The 21052-nt window shown below is 38.7% G+C and overlaps 1 protein-coding gene across 2 annotated transcripts in view; it reads right to left on the bottom strand.

Annotated features, from left to right (window-relative positions):
- AUTS2 (activator of transcription and developmental regulator AUTS2) overlaps window positions 1-21052 on the bottom strand; it is a 1151910-nt gene that overhangs the window by 859663 nt on the left and 271195 nt on the right. For both annotated transcript variants that reach the window (XM_045543179.1, XM_045543180.1), the window contains exon 2: window positions 3260-3472. In XM_045543179.1, coding sequence (XP_045399135.1) covers window positions 3260-3472 — 213 coding nt within the window. The remainder of the gene's footprint in view (window positions 1-3259; window positions 3473-21052) is intronic.

The raw sequence follows: 21052 nt of genomic DNA, 5'->3' as shown, positions 1-21052 counted from the left end.
TTTGGGTCTGGCTGCGGAAGACTGAAGAGGCCCCGATCACCCTCGCAGAACCCAGGGTAACAATCAAGGTAGCAAGTAAGACAGTGTCCTTTCTGGTTGACACAGGGGCTACCTACTCTGTCCTGCCTTCTTTTCAGGCCCTGCTTATCCTTCCCAGGTATCGGTCATGGGTATTGACAGCAATGTTAAAGAAATCATGTTGTAATTTTGTCTAATTCAGAGGTTGTTTAGAATTTGATTCAAACCACGGATTTGGAGGAAAAATAAAATCAAGATAGAAGGTAATTAGTAAGGTCAAGAAAAAGATGTAGAAAGGCTATGAGCACGGAAATGTATTTTTGTTAAGAAAGATCAGCGAGGGAATGATTTGGGTGGAAAAGGATCTTGTGTAGTCACTTTGTGTCCTGGAACAGAATGGCTGGTTATTTGGGAAAGAGGAAATTTAGGACAAAAAAGAAAGCTCAAGCATGTCGTAGATGGTCTGTGTAGGTTGTGATGGAGTTCGTGGAGGGAATTTACGAAAGAATTTTGTGTATGGCTATAATTAAAGGAGAAAAGGTTTGGTTAAAATCACAAGATATTCTTGAAATCCTGGTTTGCTCTTAATGAAACCGCAAAAGTGTTTTGATTCTAGATCTACTGACAGCCGAAAAAGGAGGGACCTGCATCTTCCTTCAGGAGGAATGCTGCTACTATGTCAATGAGTGCAGCCTTGTAGAGCAGACCATAAATAAATTCAACACCCTGAGTAAAGACCTACACAACCGCTGCCGTCAAATATATCCTCCTTCAGCTGCATGCAGTCCTCTCTAGCCACCTGGCTATTGCTATTAATAGGACCCATTATCATCATTTGCCTAATCTTTCTCTTTGCCTCCTATCTTTTACAGTTTCTCCAACATCATTTACAAGAATTATCCAGAGTGGCAGTAAATCAGATGCTTCTTTATCCCTACTCTCCCCTTCCAGTAATCCCTCCACCAGCTGACTCTGGCCCATAGCCCCCACTATGCCCCTCAAAAGCAGGAAGTAGCCAGAAAGACCATGGTGCCCTATTATCACTAAAAGGCCAGAATGTAAGACTGGTGGCAGGCACCCCTCCCCTCCCTAATGAAAAAAAAAGAAGAAGCCCAGGAGACCTGCCGAAAACAATGCCTGCAGGGCCCAGCTAAGTTAAATAGCCACACCTGGATGGTTACCCTGATAAGGGTCTCAGTTCCTGGAATCCATACATACCACCAGCCCCTCCTAGTTCTCAATACCCACCCTAAAACCGTAAGGGAACTGAAAAACCCCGATCCCCCAGCTCTAAAACATACATAAGCCCACACAAGACTTCTGGGCAGTGCGACTTCTCGGGCCCCTCTCTTGGGACCCGTGAACCTCGCCCGGGCCCCTCTCTTGGGACCCATAGCCCTCGCTCAGGAGCACTCAAAGCCTCGTTGCTTACCCCTTTCTACTCTGCTCGTCTTTCTTTCTCTGGACCCAACCATCCAAAAACCTTACAGTTATTTATCCTGTTTCTTCTTTTGCTTTCATAAGCCATTTCTATGATGACAGTCACTCCATATGACCAAACTACTCATGTACTTTCTAGAAATACTTGTAGACTACCTCCATCCTCTGACCTGGACTTTGCTTTCTCTTCATGCCCAATTCTTATCTCAAACAAAGGAGGAAGAATCAATGTACAGGGAAAACAAAGCTGTGGAGCCAGAGATATCTGCACCTAAATTCTGGCTGTCTCTCACTGCTAAGCGGCCTCAGACAAGTCACTTCATCGCTATGAACCCCAGTTGCCACATCTGTAGTAGCCATGGTATTATAAGGCAGGTTGTTGTACAAATTACAAGTTATACTACACGAACCCCCCACTGAATCACTGTAGCATGGTATACATTAGGTAAATGTTGATAATTACAACTCCAATCTGGCCTTTCAGGACACGTGTACCTTCAGAAACAGTGCTGGATGTCAGATTTGGGGCATCACCCTGGGAGCCTGAATCCATGCTGAAATCCATTGTTTCAGATGTTTTCTCAGGCCATAGCCTTCATTACTCATCAGGCAGAATTCTGATACCAAACTGCCCACTACATCTTACTGAGGGGCTTTTGATGCTTCCAATCTTTTAACTAAAAAATCACCCAAAATAACACTCTTAATTCTTTGTAAGACTTGAATTCCTACCAGGCTGACCATTATCAAATAAGAAACTTCCTAAAAGTAAAAATTTCATTAAGTCCTAGGAAGGGACCAGGAATCTGTATTTAGTAAGGCTCATGATACAATTTTAAAGGTATAGGAGGTTTTGTAACAACTGTTTTGTATGATCCCAGATCTTCCCTCTCTGCAAGAAACATCTGCAAACCAGAAATTACCTGTTCGGCTTCTAATTAGAAATACCTGCTTTGTAAACCACAATTCCTCCTCTACTTTCTGCAAGTTATAATCAATCCCACCCAATAGTGCTGCCAAAAACAAACAAAACACACCCAGGATACAGGTAACTCCACAGGCACTAAAACCTTTGGATTTGTGCAGAAAATTTTCTATAAACAGCTTCATTTCTCATTATTAATCCATCTCATGTGGGGATTTCCACAGGCAGAAAGGCTTCCCAAATGCCAAGAGCTATATTTTCTTGTGGATCATTGAAATCTAATTATTAACAAGCCAGTAAGCAACACTACCAGACTTTCATACAACCAACAAATCACAAAGATAGTCCTGAATTATGGGCTATAGAGAACAACTAAGGCACTGAAAGGCAAATTCATTTTTTTGCCACTGCACTCCCACATGCCACAATATTTGAGCTTCCCTGGAAAATATAAATCTTATACAAGACACTGTTCACCTACAGACAACCATTTTTAGCATTTCAGAACCATGAGATGCACAATGTATGTGATCAAATCTGCCTGTTCTATTTGTCCTAATTATGAAGATCTCTCCCCTATAAGCCTTGATAATTATCAAGACTTCAGTCTGCCCTGAACACTAGTAACACCAGCATCAAGTTTTGTTGCACAGAGCACATCTGACTGAAAGGGTACCACACTGAAGTTTCAAATCCTAATAACACTGAGATTGGGTTTTATATTCTTTTAGAAGCAAGTACACAGCTCTGCAGGGTAGCCACTCCAGCATCCCAACAAGCACATCTTGTCCACCTGTCAGGAAGAACTACAGAGGAGCAGGCACCTAAGGAAGGGATTTTGCAGCCATAGAAAAGAAGAAACCCAAGCTTCCTCACCTGTCTGAGTCCTTTCGGCATTTTCTTTCTCTTCCTGAGGTGCTGGCAGAGATTGCGGTCATTTTCTCGATCTGAGCTATAATGGTGTGGGTGGCTGAGTCTGCTCTTCTTCGAATGAAAGGACAAGCCATTGGTAAGTGCTTCTCGTTTCTTCTTGGTCAAGGGGGTCTGGCGTTTCTCCACACGTTCCTGAGGCTTAAGTGCTACATCTTTCTACAGAAGAGAAGAGAAGGAAAAGGAAGTGGTGGTTATATAGGTATCTAGGGTCATATCTAAAAGATAGGCTAAATAGGGTTACTAGAAAGAAGGGGGATAGGCAAGTGGGATACGAGAATACCTAAAACTGAGAAACAGGCTCTCAATTTTTCTGAATCCCTAATGCCACCACAAATACATCCTTTCTATTCTTTTTGGACAAAAAACTCAACATAACACTAATATCTGTCATTAAAAGTGATTTCACTGCTGCCTGGAATAGTGGCTTTCTGTTTGATTCAGTGCTGGGTCCAACATACAATGACATTCAACAGGAAGCTCAATACACTCATTTCCCAAGTTGATGCATCAGTTATGTTTCAGAAAAAGAGTGCTAAGTGCATGTTCGATTCAAAAGAAATGGCATAAGACTGAACATATCAGGGCCAGGTGGATGTAAGCCAACAAGAAAGAAACTTTCAATTCATATGATTAAAATGTTTGCTTAATGCATTATATTTTTACCACATGTTCCCATGAGCATCCTTAATTTCCATCTTTGCAAAATGTAACAACAATATTATCACCAAAATCAATAGAAATTTTTCATGTATTCCTATGTGTGGTTGGGAATAGGTAGCAAACGGATAATCAACCAACATCACTTAATGGAGAGCTGCATCTGTAGAAACTATAGGTAAGCATTTCAGGCCATATGATCTGGTAGAGTTCTGTGCCTGAAGGCAGCTCAGGAAACAGCAAGATACTAAAAGGCCCTGGGTTTTTAATATCCAGACACTGACATTATTCATTACAAGACTTGGAGTAAGTCACTGCAACTCTGAGCTCATTGGCAAAATGAGCTCACAGAACATTAAATGACCTGATACATACAGATGTCCTCTGACCCCTAAGAAATGTTGTACACACTAAGCACTAAAATGAAAATGATCTGGCATTCAATTATCTGTAAATGAGTGGATAGATATGATCCTCTGCACACAGAAAATGCTCCTTCATGGAGCCTCACCTCCACCTCCAGTTTCTCAGTTTCTGTGGTTCTAAATGCACATTTAAAAATAAAAGAAAAATTTCCTTTTATCCATTTCTCTTTCTCAAAATACCACTCTCTTTCCTCCTTTCCATATCCAATATTCTCAATATAGTTATCTACTCTGCTCCTTCCCAGTATCCCAGAACACCACCCTTGATATACACGGGCCTCCCTTGATGTCTTCCCCCAAATAAGCCAAGCCCATTAATTTGAGTTTTTTGGCCTTTCTGTGGTCTGAATGTTTGTATCTCCCCCAAATTTACATGTCGCCAAGGTGATGATATTAGCAGGTGGGGCCTTTGGGAAGTGATTAGGTCATAAGTATGGAGGCCTCATGACAGGATTAAGGCCTTTATAAAGAGCTTAAGGAAGCTTGTTTGCCCCTCTACCATGTGAGAACACAGCTAGAAGATGCCATCTTGGAGGAATGGGCCCTCACCAGATGCGAAATCTGTTGGCACCTTGATCTTGGACTTCTCAGCCTCCAGAACTGTGAAAAATAAACGTTTCTTGTTTATAAGGTACCCCAATTTTAAGGTACTTTGTTATAGCAAACTTAGGTAGGCCTTTATACTGTTTTGCCTTGGCCTCAAAAAGCCCTCCCTTAGATGTTCCTTGTTTTTCTAGTTTAAGTACTCTCACCAGTGCTGCCCACTCAAGGAGACCCTTCTTGTAATGCAAAGCCTCTGTTCTCAGACCTTCACTCATTCAACAAATATTTTTTGTGCACCCAGTATATGCCAAGTACAACCTCATCACAGACCTGTATAGGTGCTGGGAAGATAATGGTGTTAAGAAAAAATCTCCACCCTCACAAAACCCAGAATTTATGGGACAAATACTAATCAAATCACACAAATATATAATTCTAAACTGAATTAACTGCTCTAAAGGAAGGTAAAGGGTGCTAAAACTGGGGGAAATTAGCACAGAGGAGAGGGCTGGAGCTGAGGAAATGACTGCCATTTGACCTAGATCTGAAAGACTGAGCAAAGACAACAGCTTATGCAAAGGCCTTGAGGCAGCTTGTAGCGTATCTCTTGAAAGAATGTGAAACAGAGCAGGGACTGAGTAGGTTCATCTCAGTAACCCCAGTGCTTCACATAATAAGTACTTCATATAAGCCAGGAAAATAGTGGGTGGTCAATATATAGACTGTTAAATACATAAATAAATGAGACAACTAGACAAAACATCCAAACCTATAAAGAACAATGTGATTTAAAAATATTCTAAGCTGCCTCTACTACACAGAAAAGCTGACAGAAGCAGGAAACAAGAAATCTAGTGGGCTCTGCTGGTAAAGAAGAAGAAGGATCACAGCAAACAGCAAGAAGCCCCAGGAAAGTGGAAAGACCTTATCCTTAGAGCAAGAAGATATCAAAAATAAGTCTTATAAGGCAAATGACTAGCTTCTGTTCTAACTTTTAGCTGCTACCACTACAGATGATTTACCCATTTGCCATCTCCTGAGGCAATGAGGCTATGGTAAAAAGTGGTTTAGGGGACAAGCTGAGATCAAAGAAAGTGCACATGGCCAATGATTCCACAATCCCAGACCTTGCACACTATGCCTACACTACATGGTAAATGTTCAATAAATGTTTGCTGAATTCCTTTGTCCAGCGTCCACTACTTTAGTCAGCTATGTCACAGGTTATCTGTTCAACCCAAAAATGTTCTCCGTTCACTCTCACATTTAACCAAAATAGTCAGCTATCATGAAAAGATATTCAGGAATAATGGCAATGCTAGGAGAAGGAGCCAGGTGAGTTTCATTTTGGGCTGCATCTATATAATGTGATTAAATTTTACCACTTCTAAGGGTAATATAAAAACTCCCCACAGGGTAAAAAACTCCTTTCCTTGTCACACAACCCACCTACTGTCCTGCATCATATGCATGTAGAGTATCAGATTAATAAACAAAGGATATTTAATAATGTATCAACTGTGCTTTTAAAAAAATTATGCCATTCTCTTTGGAGACCAAATCTTTCATACTGAAGGTGCTTCCAAAGTATATTGAAAATTATGTGCAATTCCCTACAAATGTGAATTAATATTTATGAGAGTATGTTATAATTTTTTCCAAATCCATTTTATTTTCATGTAGCATATTAATCAAGGCATTCTCACTGCACTGCTGAATAGCTACAGAGCAAATGGACCCCATGCCGTGACATTAGCTTGTAAGAGACCAGCTGAAGTCTTACCAGCAGTAGTACAATCACCTTAGCTCCAATTAATACTGAGATTTTCCACTCTAGGGGAAGATGGAAAAGAGGGAGATCAGAGTGTGTCTAGAGGTGGTGGCTTAAGAGGTAAAAGGAAATGAACAGTCTATAAAATGTTTTTATTATGTAATAATACATTTATATTTTAAAAATTGATTTATATTTTCAAAGACTAAAGATTATCTTTATTTTTTCTAAGATACATCTTTATTTATAAATTACTATATAGACCCTTTGGTACAAATTCGGAACAAACCAGGCCACTGTTTGTTCATTCCCTCTGTAAACATTTATTCACTGCTTACTGTATATAAAGTAAAATAATCATTTAACTTTTCATTTACTATCTTGGCGTGGAAACTGAAAAACACTATCCACTATAAGCAATAAGAATCAAAGACAGATTGATTATAAGCTAATCATCTTATCAACATTCAGAACTGCTGTATACATGATTACATATACGTGTGTGTGTGTGTGTGTGCATATGTATACCCACCAATCCACCGCCAACCAACCAGTGGTAACTAATTTAAGAACTTCTGAGGCCAGGTGTAGTGACTCACCTGTAATCCCAGCAAATAGGGAGGCCGAGGCAGGAGGATTGCTTGAAGCTAGGAGTTTGAGACTAGCCTGGGAAACACAGCAAGACATTTGCTTCTACAAAACTTTTTTTAAAAATTAGCCAGGCCTACTGGAACAAACCTATAGTCCCAGCTATTCAAGGAGGCTGAGGAAGGAGGATTGCTTGAGCCCAGGAATTTGGGGTTATAGTGAGCTATGATTGCACCACTGCACTCCAGCCTCACTGACAAAGCGAGACATTATCTCTTAAAAAAAAATAAATAATAATTTCCTTAAAGAAACTTGGGCAATCTCTACAGTATTGCTATAATATGGGGAGGAAAACTGTCTGGTTTATAAAACAACTTGTTGGGATCAATTAACAGCAATTTTCAAAGGCTATTGAGTCTACCGTGATATAGGCTAGGGCTTCCAAAGAGAAACTGTCCATCGGAACTACCTGCAGTGTTTTTAAAAATAAGATGACTGTGTGCCATACGTTGCAGGGGAAATATTTAGCAAATGAATGAAGGGTGGCAGAATAAGCCACCTCAAAATATGCCACTTTGGTATAAGGACTATTTTAAGCTAAAGGCAGCAGATACAAAAGGGACACTCTGCCCTCCCAGTACCAGGAGAAAAGAAACATCATCATCAGAGAGATCCAGAGAGGGGAGGAAATTCCCATGTGAAAGATGTCCTCCTTGTAGTAAGAGAGAAGAAACTTTCTGGTTAACAGAGGTGGGGGAGGTCCAAGCTGAGAAAAATCTGTACAAACAGATCTTTTTAAAATAACACTTATCTTCCTTTAGCCTCCCCAGACATTTTTGGTTACTTTTCCACAACTGCCACTCTGTTCAACCTACTAAATATGCATTTAGGTATTGCCACTTCTTTGGGTCTTCATTTTCATGCAAGGGCTCCCACATACATGTAAAAATCTGTATGCTTTTCTTTTGTCAATCTATCTTACATCAACTTAGTTCTCAGGCCCAGCCAGAGACCCTAACAGGGTAGAGATAAAAATTTTCTCCTCTTACACAAGCACTGGGAGAGAAAGTGTAGGAGAGCAGAAGGATAAGGAAGAGATCAGGAAAAATGCTTTTAAGGCAGCCATTTGAAAATCACAGAAGCAGTAGGAAAGAAAGCAAGAAAGCCAGCCAGCCACCAACAGAAGGCTGGCTGTGAGGTAAAAAGAGTTAGACATACTGGCTGGCAAAAGAGGTGGTGAGTGTGCAAGCCATGCACAACAGATGGGGATAGGTTTCAAGAATAGTTGAAATTATGTGATTTTTAGGTCACTGATGATGGTGGGCAGGGTCACAGAAGCACATACGCTGAGAGGCTCAGAGACTGACGAACAAAAGCAATTTCCTTCAACACCCAGCCTTCCACAAAATAAGTGATCTTGCTCTTGACTTTCCCTTCACCTAAATTACAATCTTCCATCAAAGGCTTCCTCTGCCACTCCTGAATTTCAAAATGAGATGGTTCAGTGTTGTGCAAACTAGGAGACAGCAACAAATTGCAGAGGAAACACTGTGCAGGCTGCAGGGCTCCATTTGCTGATTACAGATGAAGCCAGAGACAATAGAAAATGAGGGCACAACTTGCCTGCCTTGCATGAAATGGGTTTTAGAAAATCTCCATCTGGTCTATGGCCATACCATCCTGAATGTGCCTGATCTCATCTGATCTCAGAATCTAAGCAGGGTCAGTCCTGGTTAGTACTTGAATGGCAAACTAATCTCAGAGCAGCCCATCACTTATACAGCATTTGTGGTATACGTGTCTACATGTGCCCATGTGTGTGTATATGTGGTAAGAGAGGAATGCAATTTAAACAGAACCTTTTTTGTTAGTTACTCGATCTTAGGGACTTACAAAGGAAATACCAAAATACCAAGGAAGCCAGGAAAAAAAGAAAAAGTGCTTTGCCTGTCTCCATCAATTGACAGAACATGCTGTCAATTTAGTCTGTCAAGTCCTTTGCTGATTTATTGTGTACCATTTGTACTTGTTTTTGAATGGTTTTATAATATAAACATTGATTCCATCAATGCATCAGTGCAAAAGAAGTGAAAGAGTCTACAATGATAAGAAGTGAAAACTTAGAAAGGAAAACACAGCTCTTTTAAAACTTAACTCTATACAGATATGTCCACAATGGTCCCCCACTTTGGACTTTTGGGCAAATGGACTTTTGAATAGAATTTCAGGGCCTAACCTGTTTAATAAATAGAGGAGACTATGCCAAGGTATCCAGCATGGCACTCAAAATTCAATCCCTAATGTTTACATCTTCTAAAAACAAAAATGACAATACCTATTATGTGCCATATACTTTACCATCTATTGAAAATATTTAAGCAAGGATTCCTAAACTCAGGCTGCTTAATCAGGACAACAGGCAACTCAATGAAACTTTACAGTAAAGTGGATTAGGTGAGGAGCAAGTACGGTGCTCTGTAGTGCCATCTCTTACACTGCATTAAAACTGCATCCCTGTATTGCACAGAGATAGAAAAACAGATCAGTGGAACAGAATAGTCCAGAAAAGAGACCTGCACATATATGAACAACTAATTTTCAGCAAAAGCAGTTCTGTGGAGAAATAACAGTCTTTTTAACAAATGCTGATGGAACAAGTAATCCAGTACAAAATAAATCATATTTGTCCATACTTCAATCTAAATAAAAGAATTAACTTCAAATGTATAATAATCCTAAATATAAAACTTAGAACCACAGAACTTCTGGAAGAAAACATAGGAGAAAACTCTTGTAACCTTGGGTCAGGCAAAGATTTCTTGGATTTGATACCAAAAGCACAATCTATAAAAGAATAAACTGATAAATTACATTTCATCAAGAATTAAAACTTCTGCTCTTCAAAATATACTGCTAAGAAAATGAAGAGACAAGCCACAGAATGGAAAAAAATACTTGCAAAATGTATATATGATAAAAGTTTTATACACAAAATACATAAAAATTCTTAAACCCAAATTAAAAGAAAACAACCCAATTTTTTAAATAGGCAAAAGGTTTGAACAGACACTTCACTGAATAAGACAGCTGGATGGCAAATAAACACGTGAAAAGATGCTTAACATCAGTAGTCAGTAAATACAACTTAAAACCACATTGAGGAACCACTACATACATAGTAAAATGGCTACAATGAAAAAGAATCACCATAGCAAGGGTGGGCAAGGATATGAAGGAATTCTCATACACTCTGGTGGGAATGCACAACAACTTTGGAAAACAGTTTGGTGGTTTCTTTAAAGGTTCAAAGTATACCTACCATATGACCCAGCCATTCTACTCCTAGATATTTTCCCAAGATAAATAAAAGCACAAGTCTATATAAAGGCTTGCACATGAATGTTCCTATCAGATTTGTAATAAGCCTAATACTGGAAACAACCCAAATGTACACCAACAGATGAATGGATAAACAAATTGTAGTATAACTATTCAATGGAATACTACTCAGCAATAAAAAGAAATCATCTACTGATACATGCTACAACAAGAATAAATCTCAGAATAATTATGCCAAGTGAAAGATATCAGACAAAAAGGAATACATTCCAGGAAATATAAACTAATCAATTGAGACAGAAAGCAGATTAGCGGTTGCCTGAGAGAGACAGAAAAAAAGGATTATACAGGGACATGAGGGAACATTTGTGGTGATGTACACGTTCATTGTCTCGACTGTAGCAATGGTTTCATGGGTGCATACACATCAAAACTTATCACATTGTATGTTTTTAATTCATGTAGTTGAATTGGTATATCAATTATACCTCAATAAAGCCATTTTAAAACATGGTAACCCTTGCCATTGTGCACAACTGGCATATCATCATTACTAATATCTAGACTACATTCAATGTCCATTAAAAGGAACTCATCTTTCAGAATCCTAGAACAAAAGAATAACCACCCTCTGGAAGGACAGGGTTATGGCCATAAAATTTCCACTGGAGACAACCCAGGTGTCAATGCTAATGTCCCAGCCAGACTGGGGAGTAGTACCCAGCCTTCACATTATTTTCAGACACAAGGTGGAGTTCATAACTATGCCTTTTCTTCTTCACTTCTAACAGAAAGTTCTCAATTATTATTTAGAGACTGATCTTTTATTAATATAAAGTTTTCTTATCTTTCTTCCTGGTACCATGATAACTGGCCATATCCCCTCTGATGAGCACATTAATCAAAAAGCAAAGAAAGGAAACAAACTTTTACTGTTCCTAAATGTAAAAAAAAAAAAAAAAAATGGAAGCAGCTTATTAAAATATACTTAATACATGATGATACACATAAGAGAATCCAAATGGGGGGATTAAAAAAAGAGATCAAGTACAGATATAGTCAGTATATGTACTAAAAACACCTGTCAAAGGTACAGTGGCATTGTCAAAGGCGAGGAATAAAAAACAAAGCAAAACAAACAAAAAACAACAGAAAACCAGCCACTGAGAAGCTCTTCTAAACTTGGCTATGGGATGAGGTCATAACTATTAGTTTAAGTAAGATTTCTGCCTACTCTGTGAATTGAAAACATCCCAGCAGTCTCCCATTCCCATGGATAATTGAGAGTTGGCCGCTGTCAGACCTTAACACGCTCAAAGTGGTTGAGTCCCTGGCAAGCAGATGCTATTGCTTAAAACAGTTTAGGCTCCCAGCCCTGAAGGATTCCTAAAATTGGATTACAGTCCCTCCAGATAATCTGAGAAATACAGCATGACGAAAAGGAAACCTTAAAAAAAAAATTAACTCCTCCATAACAACAACATTCTGAAAGCTGAGCACAGCATGACTGAGGCAGAAAATCTGATCAGTGAGGGCTTAAGGGCAATAACGTGCATAAAGGGTGAAGTCAAAAAAACGCAAAAGGAACCACACAACAGAAGAGAGTATAATGGATACCACAAGAGAAAGTGAGCACCAGACAATTCTCAGGCCTCTCCAAGGGCAGAAGCCTGGTTTGCTAACTGAAGAGAGGCAATCAGAGCGCTCAAATTTCTATTGCTTTTCCCCCACTCCAATATAATCCACTAAAGTAACACACATCTGAGAGGATGTGTAATTCAATTGATACCTGTTTTAGTCAGTATTCTTTTTTATTTATATATAGTTTGTGTTCCTTTTTAAAGAATCTGAATAAACATTTTTCCAAAGATGACATACAAATGGCCAACAGGTATATGAAAAGGTGCTCAACATTCCTAATCAAGAGGGATATGCAAATCAAAACTACAATGAGATATCATCCCATACCTATTAGGATGGGTAAAAGAGGTAACTGTTGGTTAGGCTGTGGAGAAAAGGGAATCTTTGCATGCTGTTGGTGGTAATGTAGATTGAAACAGCCATTTTTCATTTTTTGACTAGGCATTTTATGTGAAAGACGGAAAAAGTTAATTAATATACTTATTACAGCATGTCAAAATAATCAGTAATTGTGTCTTCCGGTAACAGAATTACTTCCATAAGGACAATTCATTACTGAATTCCTAGCAAAGAACAGACACAAGGCACATAGTAAGATGTTTTCAAAAGACTGAATTAGAGAAATGAGGATGCCCTAAATGTCCCTCTCACTCTCGAGGCTGTTCTACCACACTATGAATTGTACTACTTTATCTCTCCTCCTCTCTCAGACTGGCATCCAAGAACTTTCAAACTTACTATCTCATTAATTATACTCTACTATAGTTTGAATATTTATCCTCTCTAAACCTCGTGTTTGAAATTTGGTCCCCAGTGTTGGAAGTGGGGGCTTAATAGGAGGTGTCTGGGTCATGGGGGTGGATCTCTCATGAATAGATTAATGCTCTCCCTCACATCTAACTCTATTAGAATAGAGTCCTCCCTCTATTAGTTCCCTTAAGAGCTAGTTGTTAAAAAGAACCTAGCACCTCCCTTCTCTCTCTTGCTTCCTCTCTTGCCCAGTGTGTCCTGTACATACTGGCTCCTCTTTCCTTTGCTCCATAAGTGGAAGCAGCCTGAGCCCTCACCAGAAACTAAGCAGATGCCAGCACCATTCCTCTTTTACAGCCTGCAGAACTGTTCACCAAATGAACTTTCTGACTTTAGAGATTACAGCCTCAAATATTCCTTTATAGCAACAAAAAATGGACTAAGACATACTTCCACATCCATAACCTGGTGAAACCATTACTATAACCCTATATGCTAAGGAGGGGATGAACAAATGCTTAGAAATAACATAAATTACATGAAGCCCAAGAGAAGTCAAAAAAAAAAGGAAAAGGAACAATGGAAAAATGTCAGGTCTTATCATCTTTTTTGTGGCTTGATATCAAGTCCAAATTACCATTTCCTGGGTCTCAATACCTCACTATTCACAGAAAAATTAAGAGTTGTTGATATTATCATCCAGATATTTCAGACAAGGACCCCGATTAGCCAGTGAAAACCTCTTCATATTCTGAACCTGATCCAGAATAGTAATAAGTCATACACTTTCCTTTTCTTCCCTAAATATAATATGTTCTCAACTTCTTCTCTTCCCAGATACCCTCATACTACCACATCTTCACTTTAAATGACCAATGTCTCTAGAAATACTCAGCAATGATACTTAGCTTAATGACACTGTTATAGTTACTAGAGGTGATACATGTAGAATAGTTACTTCCCCATCCTGAAGAAAGTCTGGAAGAGAGAAAGGTATTCTGGCTTTTCTTTGGTGACCTTCTCTGGGTTTCCATTACTATTAATAAAGAGAAAAATAGAGATGATAACATATGCACCAGGGATCCAACCTAAAATATGCATGCCTATCCCTACTTGAATCTTTAATTTACTTAAGAATTTACTTAAGAAGAGGTCCTGGGCACTTTGGGTGGCTGAGGCCAGGAGTTCAAGACCAGCCTGGGCAACATAGCAAGACCCTGTCTCTACAAAAATTTTTTTTAAAAAGTGGCTAGGTGTGGTAGCATGTCCCTGTAGTCTTAGCAGCCTGGACAACAGAATGAGACCCTGTATTTTAAAAAAGAAGAAAGAAAGAAAAGAAAAAGTGTGGTACCTTCATTCCAATAAAGTGAAATGAAATAAACCACAGGTAAAATAGAAAGCAAAAGACTAGGATTCTGGGCCGTGGAAGAGAACTCCATTCCACTCTGCCATGCTGTACCACTTCTGATTTTCACTCTCTTTATTTTCCAAAGAAGGGAGGGAAAACACTCCTGCTGTGATTTCAGAATCTTACAAAAGGGGATAAACAGGAAGATCACCAATAGGTTCTTCTAGCTCTGGCTCTTAAGAAATCAAATTTGTATTAATAGGCAGCAGAGAACACCTTGATATTTGATTTTGGTTAAGGTTGGTTGTGGTGTTTCAGAAACAGAAGTAGTGGCTGGGAATAAGAAACCACTTCTTAGAGTGGCCCATTTAGGAAAACAAAATGACATGGCTGGGGGAGGAGGATTCTGCCTACTCAGCAGAGAAGAAATGATTTTATGAAAGGCAATTTAATGTTTAGGACTATTCAGTGCCAGGAAAAGCAACTTCTGGAAAAAATTTGTGTTATGTGGCTGTGAATATAAATACAGTTTTATATCAGCATATCAGGAAGAGTATATGGACAGGAGACAGTTCCTTTATGGCTCAAGTTTTTCAAGTGCTTTTTTGTTAGGTTTCTAGAGAACAATGAAATAATTATTACCTAAGTAATAATTCTGTATCTTTCTTCCAATTTTCCAGAAACTAGTAAACTTCCCACTGGAGATATGCAGACATTCCATCGTTTACAGAGCAGTGATACAGAGAATCAACACGAAGGTGTGCATATATGCCCCTTGCACTCCATGAACAATGGCTACATCCTTTTGCAAACTAATTTTAATTGGCTTCTCAAGGGCAGAGACCAATCTATTTCAATACCTATAAATTTAGGGTCCTTCATTAGATGATCTCTTAGGTTCCTTCAACCAAATGTTATCAACCCAGGAGGTTATTTAGCACATAGAAAATGATCAGCAGATATAGACTTAGAGTTCCTCAATTCAGTAGGTTTTCCTCCAGATCATATTTTCCAGCCCTTTAAATGTCTCTATGAGATTTCTCTCATTTATATACACTCTTTAAGTTCTTTTTTCCTAACTGAGTTTTGATTTGAGAACAGAACATAATTTACTGAAAGGTCAGACCATTTCTGAAAATAAAGCAATGATTAATTTATTTTTTCATAACCATTAATATTTGTATAGCAACTGAGTTGAAAATAGTTTATAGTATCTTTTAAAATCATCACTTCATTAGATTTCCTAATAATTCTGTACAACAGGGACACCATCATTTTTATTTTATAAATGAGGAAACTGAGGCTTGGCAAACAAGTCACTTGACAAAAGTCAGACTGCTTACAATTGGCAACATACCCAGTGTTCCTTGGCTCTAATCCTACTTCCATTCCCTGACACCAGGTCACTATTGCTTTATTTCTAAGTGTGAGGATTATGGTTTTTCATTTGAAGGAAATTTTAAATTACAGTTTAGTATAGTCTCATTATAAAATCCTTCTATGTACCTTCACTTCCCATCCAAAGCATAATTAGGGAAGGACTATGATTCTTACGTCAAATATCTGAACTCTTTCTGAAGAATTCAAATTGGCAATAAAAATCTAGACAGAAATAAAAGCTTTGGCTTTTCTCTAAAACTGACAACCTTTGCCATTTTATTTCAGAGGTGAAAAGTGGCAGAGAATGACCCCTTTCTGACCTTAAAAAAAAATAAGAAGCTGTACAAATGCTCCAAACCCTGAATTCCATATGTTCTGCCTCTGTGACTCAAAAAAATATTAATAGATGATAGAAGCTATAAATATCCACAGGTGCAAAAAGTAGAAATTCCTGTTTAATACATATTGCAAATGTACTATCACTGTATGAGACACATATATGGGTTTCACAGAAAGTTTTCGAAGCCTTGGAGTTTGTTCATACAGCTCCAGCCTATGACTCTGCATTCACTCTCCTTCTTATTCTCCCTTCACCCCTGGTCTTACCACTATTTCAGGATTTATCCAGACAGGATTTTCTTTTCTTTAGCACCATATGAGTATCAAAAATAAAACAGAACTATCCTGCAGGTTTGCAGGGACACAGAAAAGTGCTTAAGATGTACCCACTGACCTGAGTGAGATACACACCAAATAAACTCCTCAAGCTGTATCTGCAATGAGTATAAATTAGACCCTACAATTAAGGGTGAAGCAAGAAAAGAAACTGTCCTTTCAGCTGACTACTATATTGACTTGAGAGATGAAATGCAGTGTTAGTTTGCATAAGGGAATCAGAGGCAATTAGGTCATGCAAAGATATCCATATTTTTACCCAGTTTCTTGAATAAGCCACAGGCTTGTCTCTATACCAAAGCTTCCTGTAGATAGATTTAGTGATTTTAGGTACTTATTGGTTCTATCAGATTTGATAATGGAATCAATCTCTCCCTTTGAAAGCTCCGGGTTAATGGCAAAGTTTATTAAACTGCAGGCAGTCATTCAGAAAAGATCAATAGAGACATGATTACAGGGTAACCAGAGTATTAAACACAGGATTTATCACAAAATTAAACTGAATTAAATGTTCTCTGATAGTACTTGAAATGCTGTCAATACTTTTAGCTCATAATCTATGTTTTCTATGTTTACCTCATAGGCAATAGGCATGTCTGATTTGAGAAAATGACTGCTATATAAAAACATACGCCACATAGATTTGCTGAAAACAATGAGAGTCCTTTCTGAAAATATTCTATTTTTAAGAAGCAGAGTTTTGAGTTACCAAGTACATAACCCATTCTGGCCATCCCTAAAGTATACCTTCACAGATATATACCTTAGAAACTGTGCACACAGATTGCACACATCAAACAATTTCCTTCCATTCTCTCAATAGAAACATGTGAAGCATGTGCTATGACAGTGGCCCTTGGTCCCATGAGAAAAGGGGGCTAGAAGACGTCATCTATACGTAGGGAAACACTTCTCATCCTCAGAGAAATTTTTGATGCCATCATAGGCTCAGTAAACTACATTCATAAAGGTGAAATCCCCATCACAGTCTATGAAAGGTAACCACTCACTAAACAAACTGGCAACAGTACATACACCTGTAATCGGTAGGGGAGTCAATACACATGATGACTGTTATAACTGGCATCAATACCATAGTGAGCAAGAACAGCTCCGCAGGACCTAAAATGATAAAGGGCAGATCTGCTGTGTGAGGCTGGGAGGATGTGTACATAAGCAGTTGGGTTGGCTGGGAAGTCAGTTTGGGGGCAAATATCGAGCCTGTGGTTTAAACTATACCTAGGATGGCAGCATGTTTGAGGGACACTTTCTCTTTTCCTGTGTCCAGTTTCTATCTTGTTGTTAGTACACTTCATCCCAAAGATGATATCAGCCCTGCCCTGATGACCAGCAGGATCTGATGATTTCAACAGTAATCCAATATGACAGCTGTTTTGTCAAGAGGAGGAAGAGCTGGGTTGGAAACAAGATTCTGAGGTTGATACCACCCTGCAATTTTACCATGTCCTCGTCAGCACACTCATTTACACCAGAGCAACCACTCTTCTCAGCAGTCTTCCATCTTTAAACACTATTTAGTGCTATGGATATTCCCAAATATGTCTCAATTCCTCAGGGAATAAGAATGTCATTCTGCCTACTGAAGAAAGCGACTTTACACTCCACCCCAAAAGCTGGGGCTGCTTTGAAATACTCAAAGACAGAGCTTATTACATTCAGACTCCTTTATTGATAGAGATCCCATCAGTTTCTTAGATTATTTCCTACACGGAAACTTCACTTCATGAAAACTGATCACTTCACAGCTGTCCATACTCTTTATTCATTTCCCATTTCCTTCTTTGTGTCTTTGTTCAATCTAGTCCTGGCATAAGCAGGTGCTTTGGTGGCAGTTACATCTGGGTCGGAGAATGTCTTTGCCACTTTGTGGCTTTGTGATCTTGAGCAAATCTCAGGGCCCTTTTAAGCCTCCCTTTCTTCTCCGGTAGTACAGGAATATAGTTGTGAAGTTTAGTGAAACCTGTGGAAAGTGCCTGGGATGTTTCCTGTCAGAAAGTAGACAGTAAATAAATGATAAATAAATAAGTGAGGAATTCCTCTTCCTGACTGATAAATCATGTCCCTAGTCACTAAAAAAGGAAACTGTTAGTCATTATAAAAGGTTACATTTGGCAATGGAGAATTAATGGTGGAATCTATTCTCTCTAAGTTCTCCAGATTGTCTTTGAGTGGGTAAAGTATGGGATATTGTTTTTACAATACCTCTTTCAATTACCACAATACTCTATGAAGCATCAGTTTTCTCATATATAAAATGTGGGCTAATAATATAACCTAACTTATAAAGCAGCTATTAGGATTAAATTAATTAATATAATGCCTATAATATATTAGGAGTTCAATCAAAGTTAATTATTTTTATTGCTATTAATTAACTTTCCCAAGGTCACATAACTATGGAAAGACAGTGCCAGGACTTAACGCATATCTACATGGCTCTAGCAGCATTCATGCCATCGTAACAGATGATTGGAACTGAATGTAGAAGCCTGGGATGTGGTCTGAACATAGCCCAGGATTTGTACTGTGCTTTGGAGCACAAGGTTTCCACACTTCTCTTTTCCATTTTTCCTTTAACATAAGCACATCACTTAGTCTCTTTAACCTGTGAAATAATACAAAGGAAGTACAATTTGCTGTTTGAAATACTGACACCATATAAATTTCTAGCATGTCTTACTAAACCTGCCTTTTATAATTTATGAGACATGCAAACAAGAGAAATTTCCAAGAAGGGAGAGAGGGGCATTTCCTATCATCATAAGAAATGGAAACACGGAAACTTCAGGAAAGTTTGGCACGGGGAAGAGAGTGACACTTTGTATTCTTGATATATCCAAAATTAAAGGGACCACCATGTCAACCATTCCCACAGACAGGCAAAAAGAAGGCCTGAAAAATCACTTTCCACGGATTCCATCATAAATCTCTTTTCAACTGCTTTACCCCTGCTGGCTTTACAAAATGAGACATCTGTCCATTTACAAAAAGAAAATAAATGCATACAAAATACTTGCTAGGTATAGTTCAATATGAAAAAATTACGTACCAGGCTTCCTGTCGGAGCCAAACCTTAAAAAAAAAATAGGTTTGTTAGACTCCATTAGGGAATCCCTCAGTGTAACATCCAAAATCTTCCTGCACAAAGCTTAATGGAACAGGGGGAGATGGGAAAAAGGGGCAAGAAAAAAAAACCTCTCCTTCCCAGCTGAGCACTGACACATACAGTACCGTATGGGAGGCAACTTTATATGCTCTTACTAGTAGATTAATGAATGTAATTACCTAGCATTGTGGCTGTGAATGCTGAAAAAACTATAATTTATAGAGTGCTGTAAAGTTCTAATGTGTTTTTATGTCCATAAGCTGCTTAACCATAATCTAATGCATTTGTACAAGAACAGTCTAAGTGGCTCTCAGCTGAACAGTGAACACAAGTGTCTGAACCTTGGTGATTCTACTCGTACGTCTTTATAACCCAACCCTGTATGGTAAGCATCTGAGGGAAACAGCTGCTGAATTATACAAATAATTCTAGAGATAGTGACAAGGCTCTCTGCCTCTCTCTCACCATAAGAAGAGCTTCTGGCTAACAAAGGGCTGCAGGCCTTAACTTAATGCTGGCGTAGTTCTGTACACGTTTGGTGGTTACATTTTCTTTTATCACCATTGTCACCACTCTCCTCTAGTCCATCTACCCTCACTCTTACTCACTGGAGGGGAGACAGGGAGAGGAGAGAAGTGATAAAAAGAGCACAAGGGAATATACATTATCTTTCTATCTGAAAATATCTTACCTGACTTCCAGCTTAGAAAAAGGCTCACCATTTCCAATTTTACTCTTTTCCTTTTTCTGCCATTATATTTCCAAGGAAAGGCAGGTACAGCACAACAATTCTTTAACATCTAAAGCAAATTAGCCTTTGAGATTGCCTTAGTCAGGGGTTTGAAGCATCTCATATGGTTCTTTGGATAGATGATTATGATGATGAAGATGAAGATGGTGGTGGTCATGGTGGTGGCTAATGTTTATTAAGAGCTTATTGCATGCCCACCACAATCCTGTGATCAAGTACTATTAACAATCCATTTTCACATGAAGGGACTGGGCAATGATTCCTAGTGGCAAGGCAAGTGTTTGAATGTTTACTCCAGAGCCAGTGCTACGCTCACTAGGCAAGTAATTTAACCTTTCCCTCATCTGTAACATAGGGATGGTAACATTATTTACCTTATAGAACTGTTGTCAGAATTTAGTAAGTTATTAAATATAAAAAAACAGTGTAAGGACCTAAGAAACGTTCAGTCCACCTTGGCCACCATTACATTTAGTATTCTAGGAATAAGCTCGATAAGTACTGTAGGAATATGCTGGCACGGGGAGGAAGGGACAACAGAAACTACATATACTTTCTGGAGGCAAACATTCAAAATCTCAAATATCTATAACTGAGATTTCAAGATATTTATCATGGAACACAACAGCACCAAATAACAGATAAAGCAGCAGCATCAAAGTACAACAGGACAAGCCCCATTCTGCATCCCAAAGCACAATATTGAGTAAATGGCTCTTCCAGAGGGGATATCTCAAAGGG

Source organism: Lemur catta, chromosome 2 (genome assembly GCF_020740605.2).
Source record: "Lemur catta isolate mLemCat1 chromosome 2, mLemCat1.pri, whole genome shotgun sequence".
NCBI classification, from domain to species: domain Eukaryota; kingdom Metazoa; phylum Chordata; class Mammalia; order Primates; family Lemuridae; genus Lemur; species Lemur catta.
Note: the sequence above shows the minus strand (reverse complement) of the source record. Positions and strands in the feature narration are given on the sequence as shown.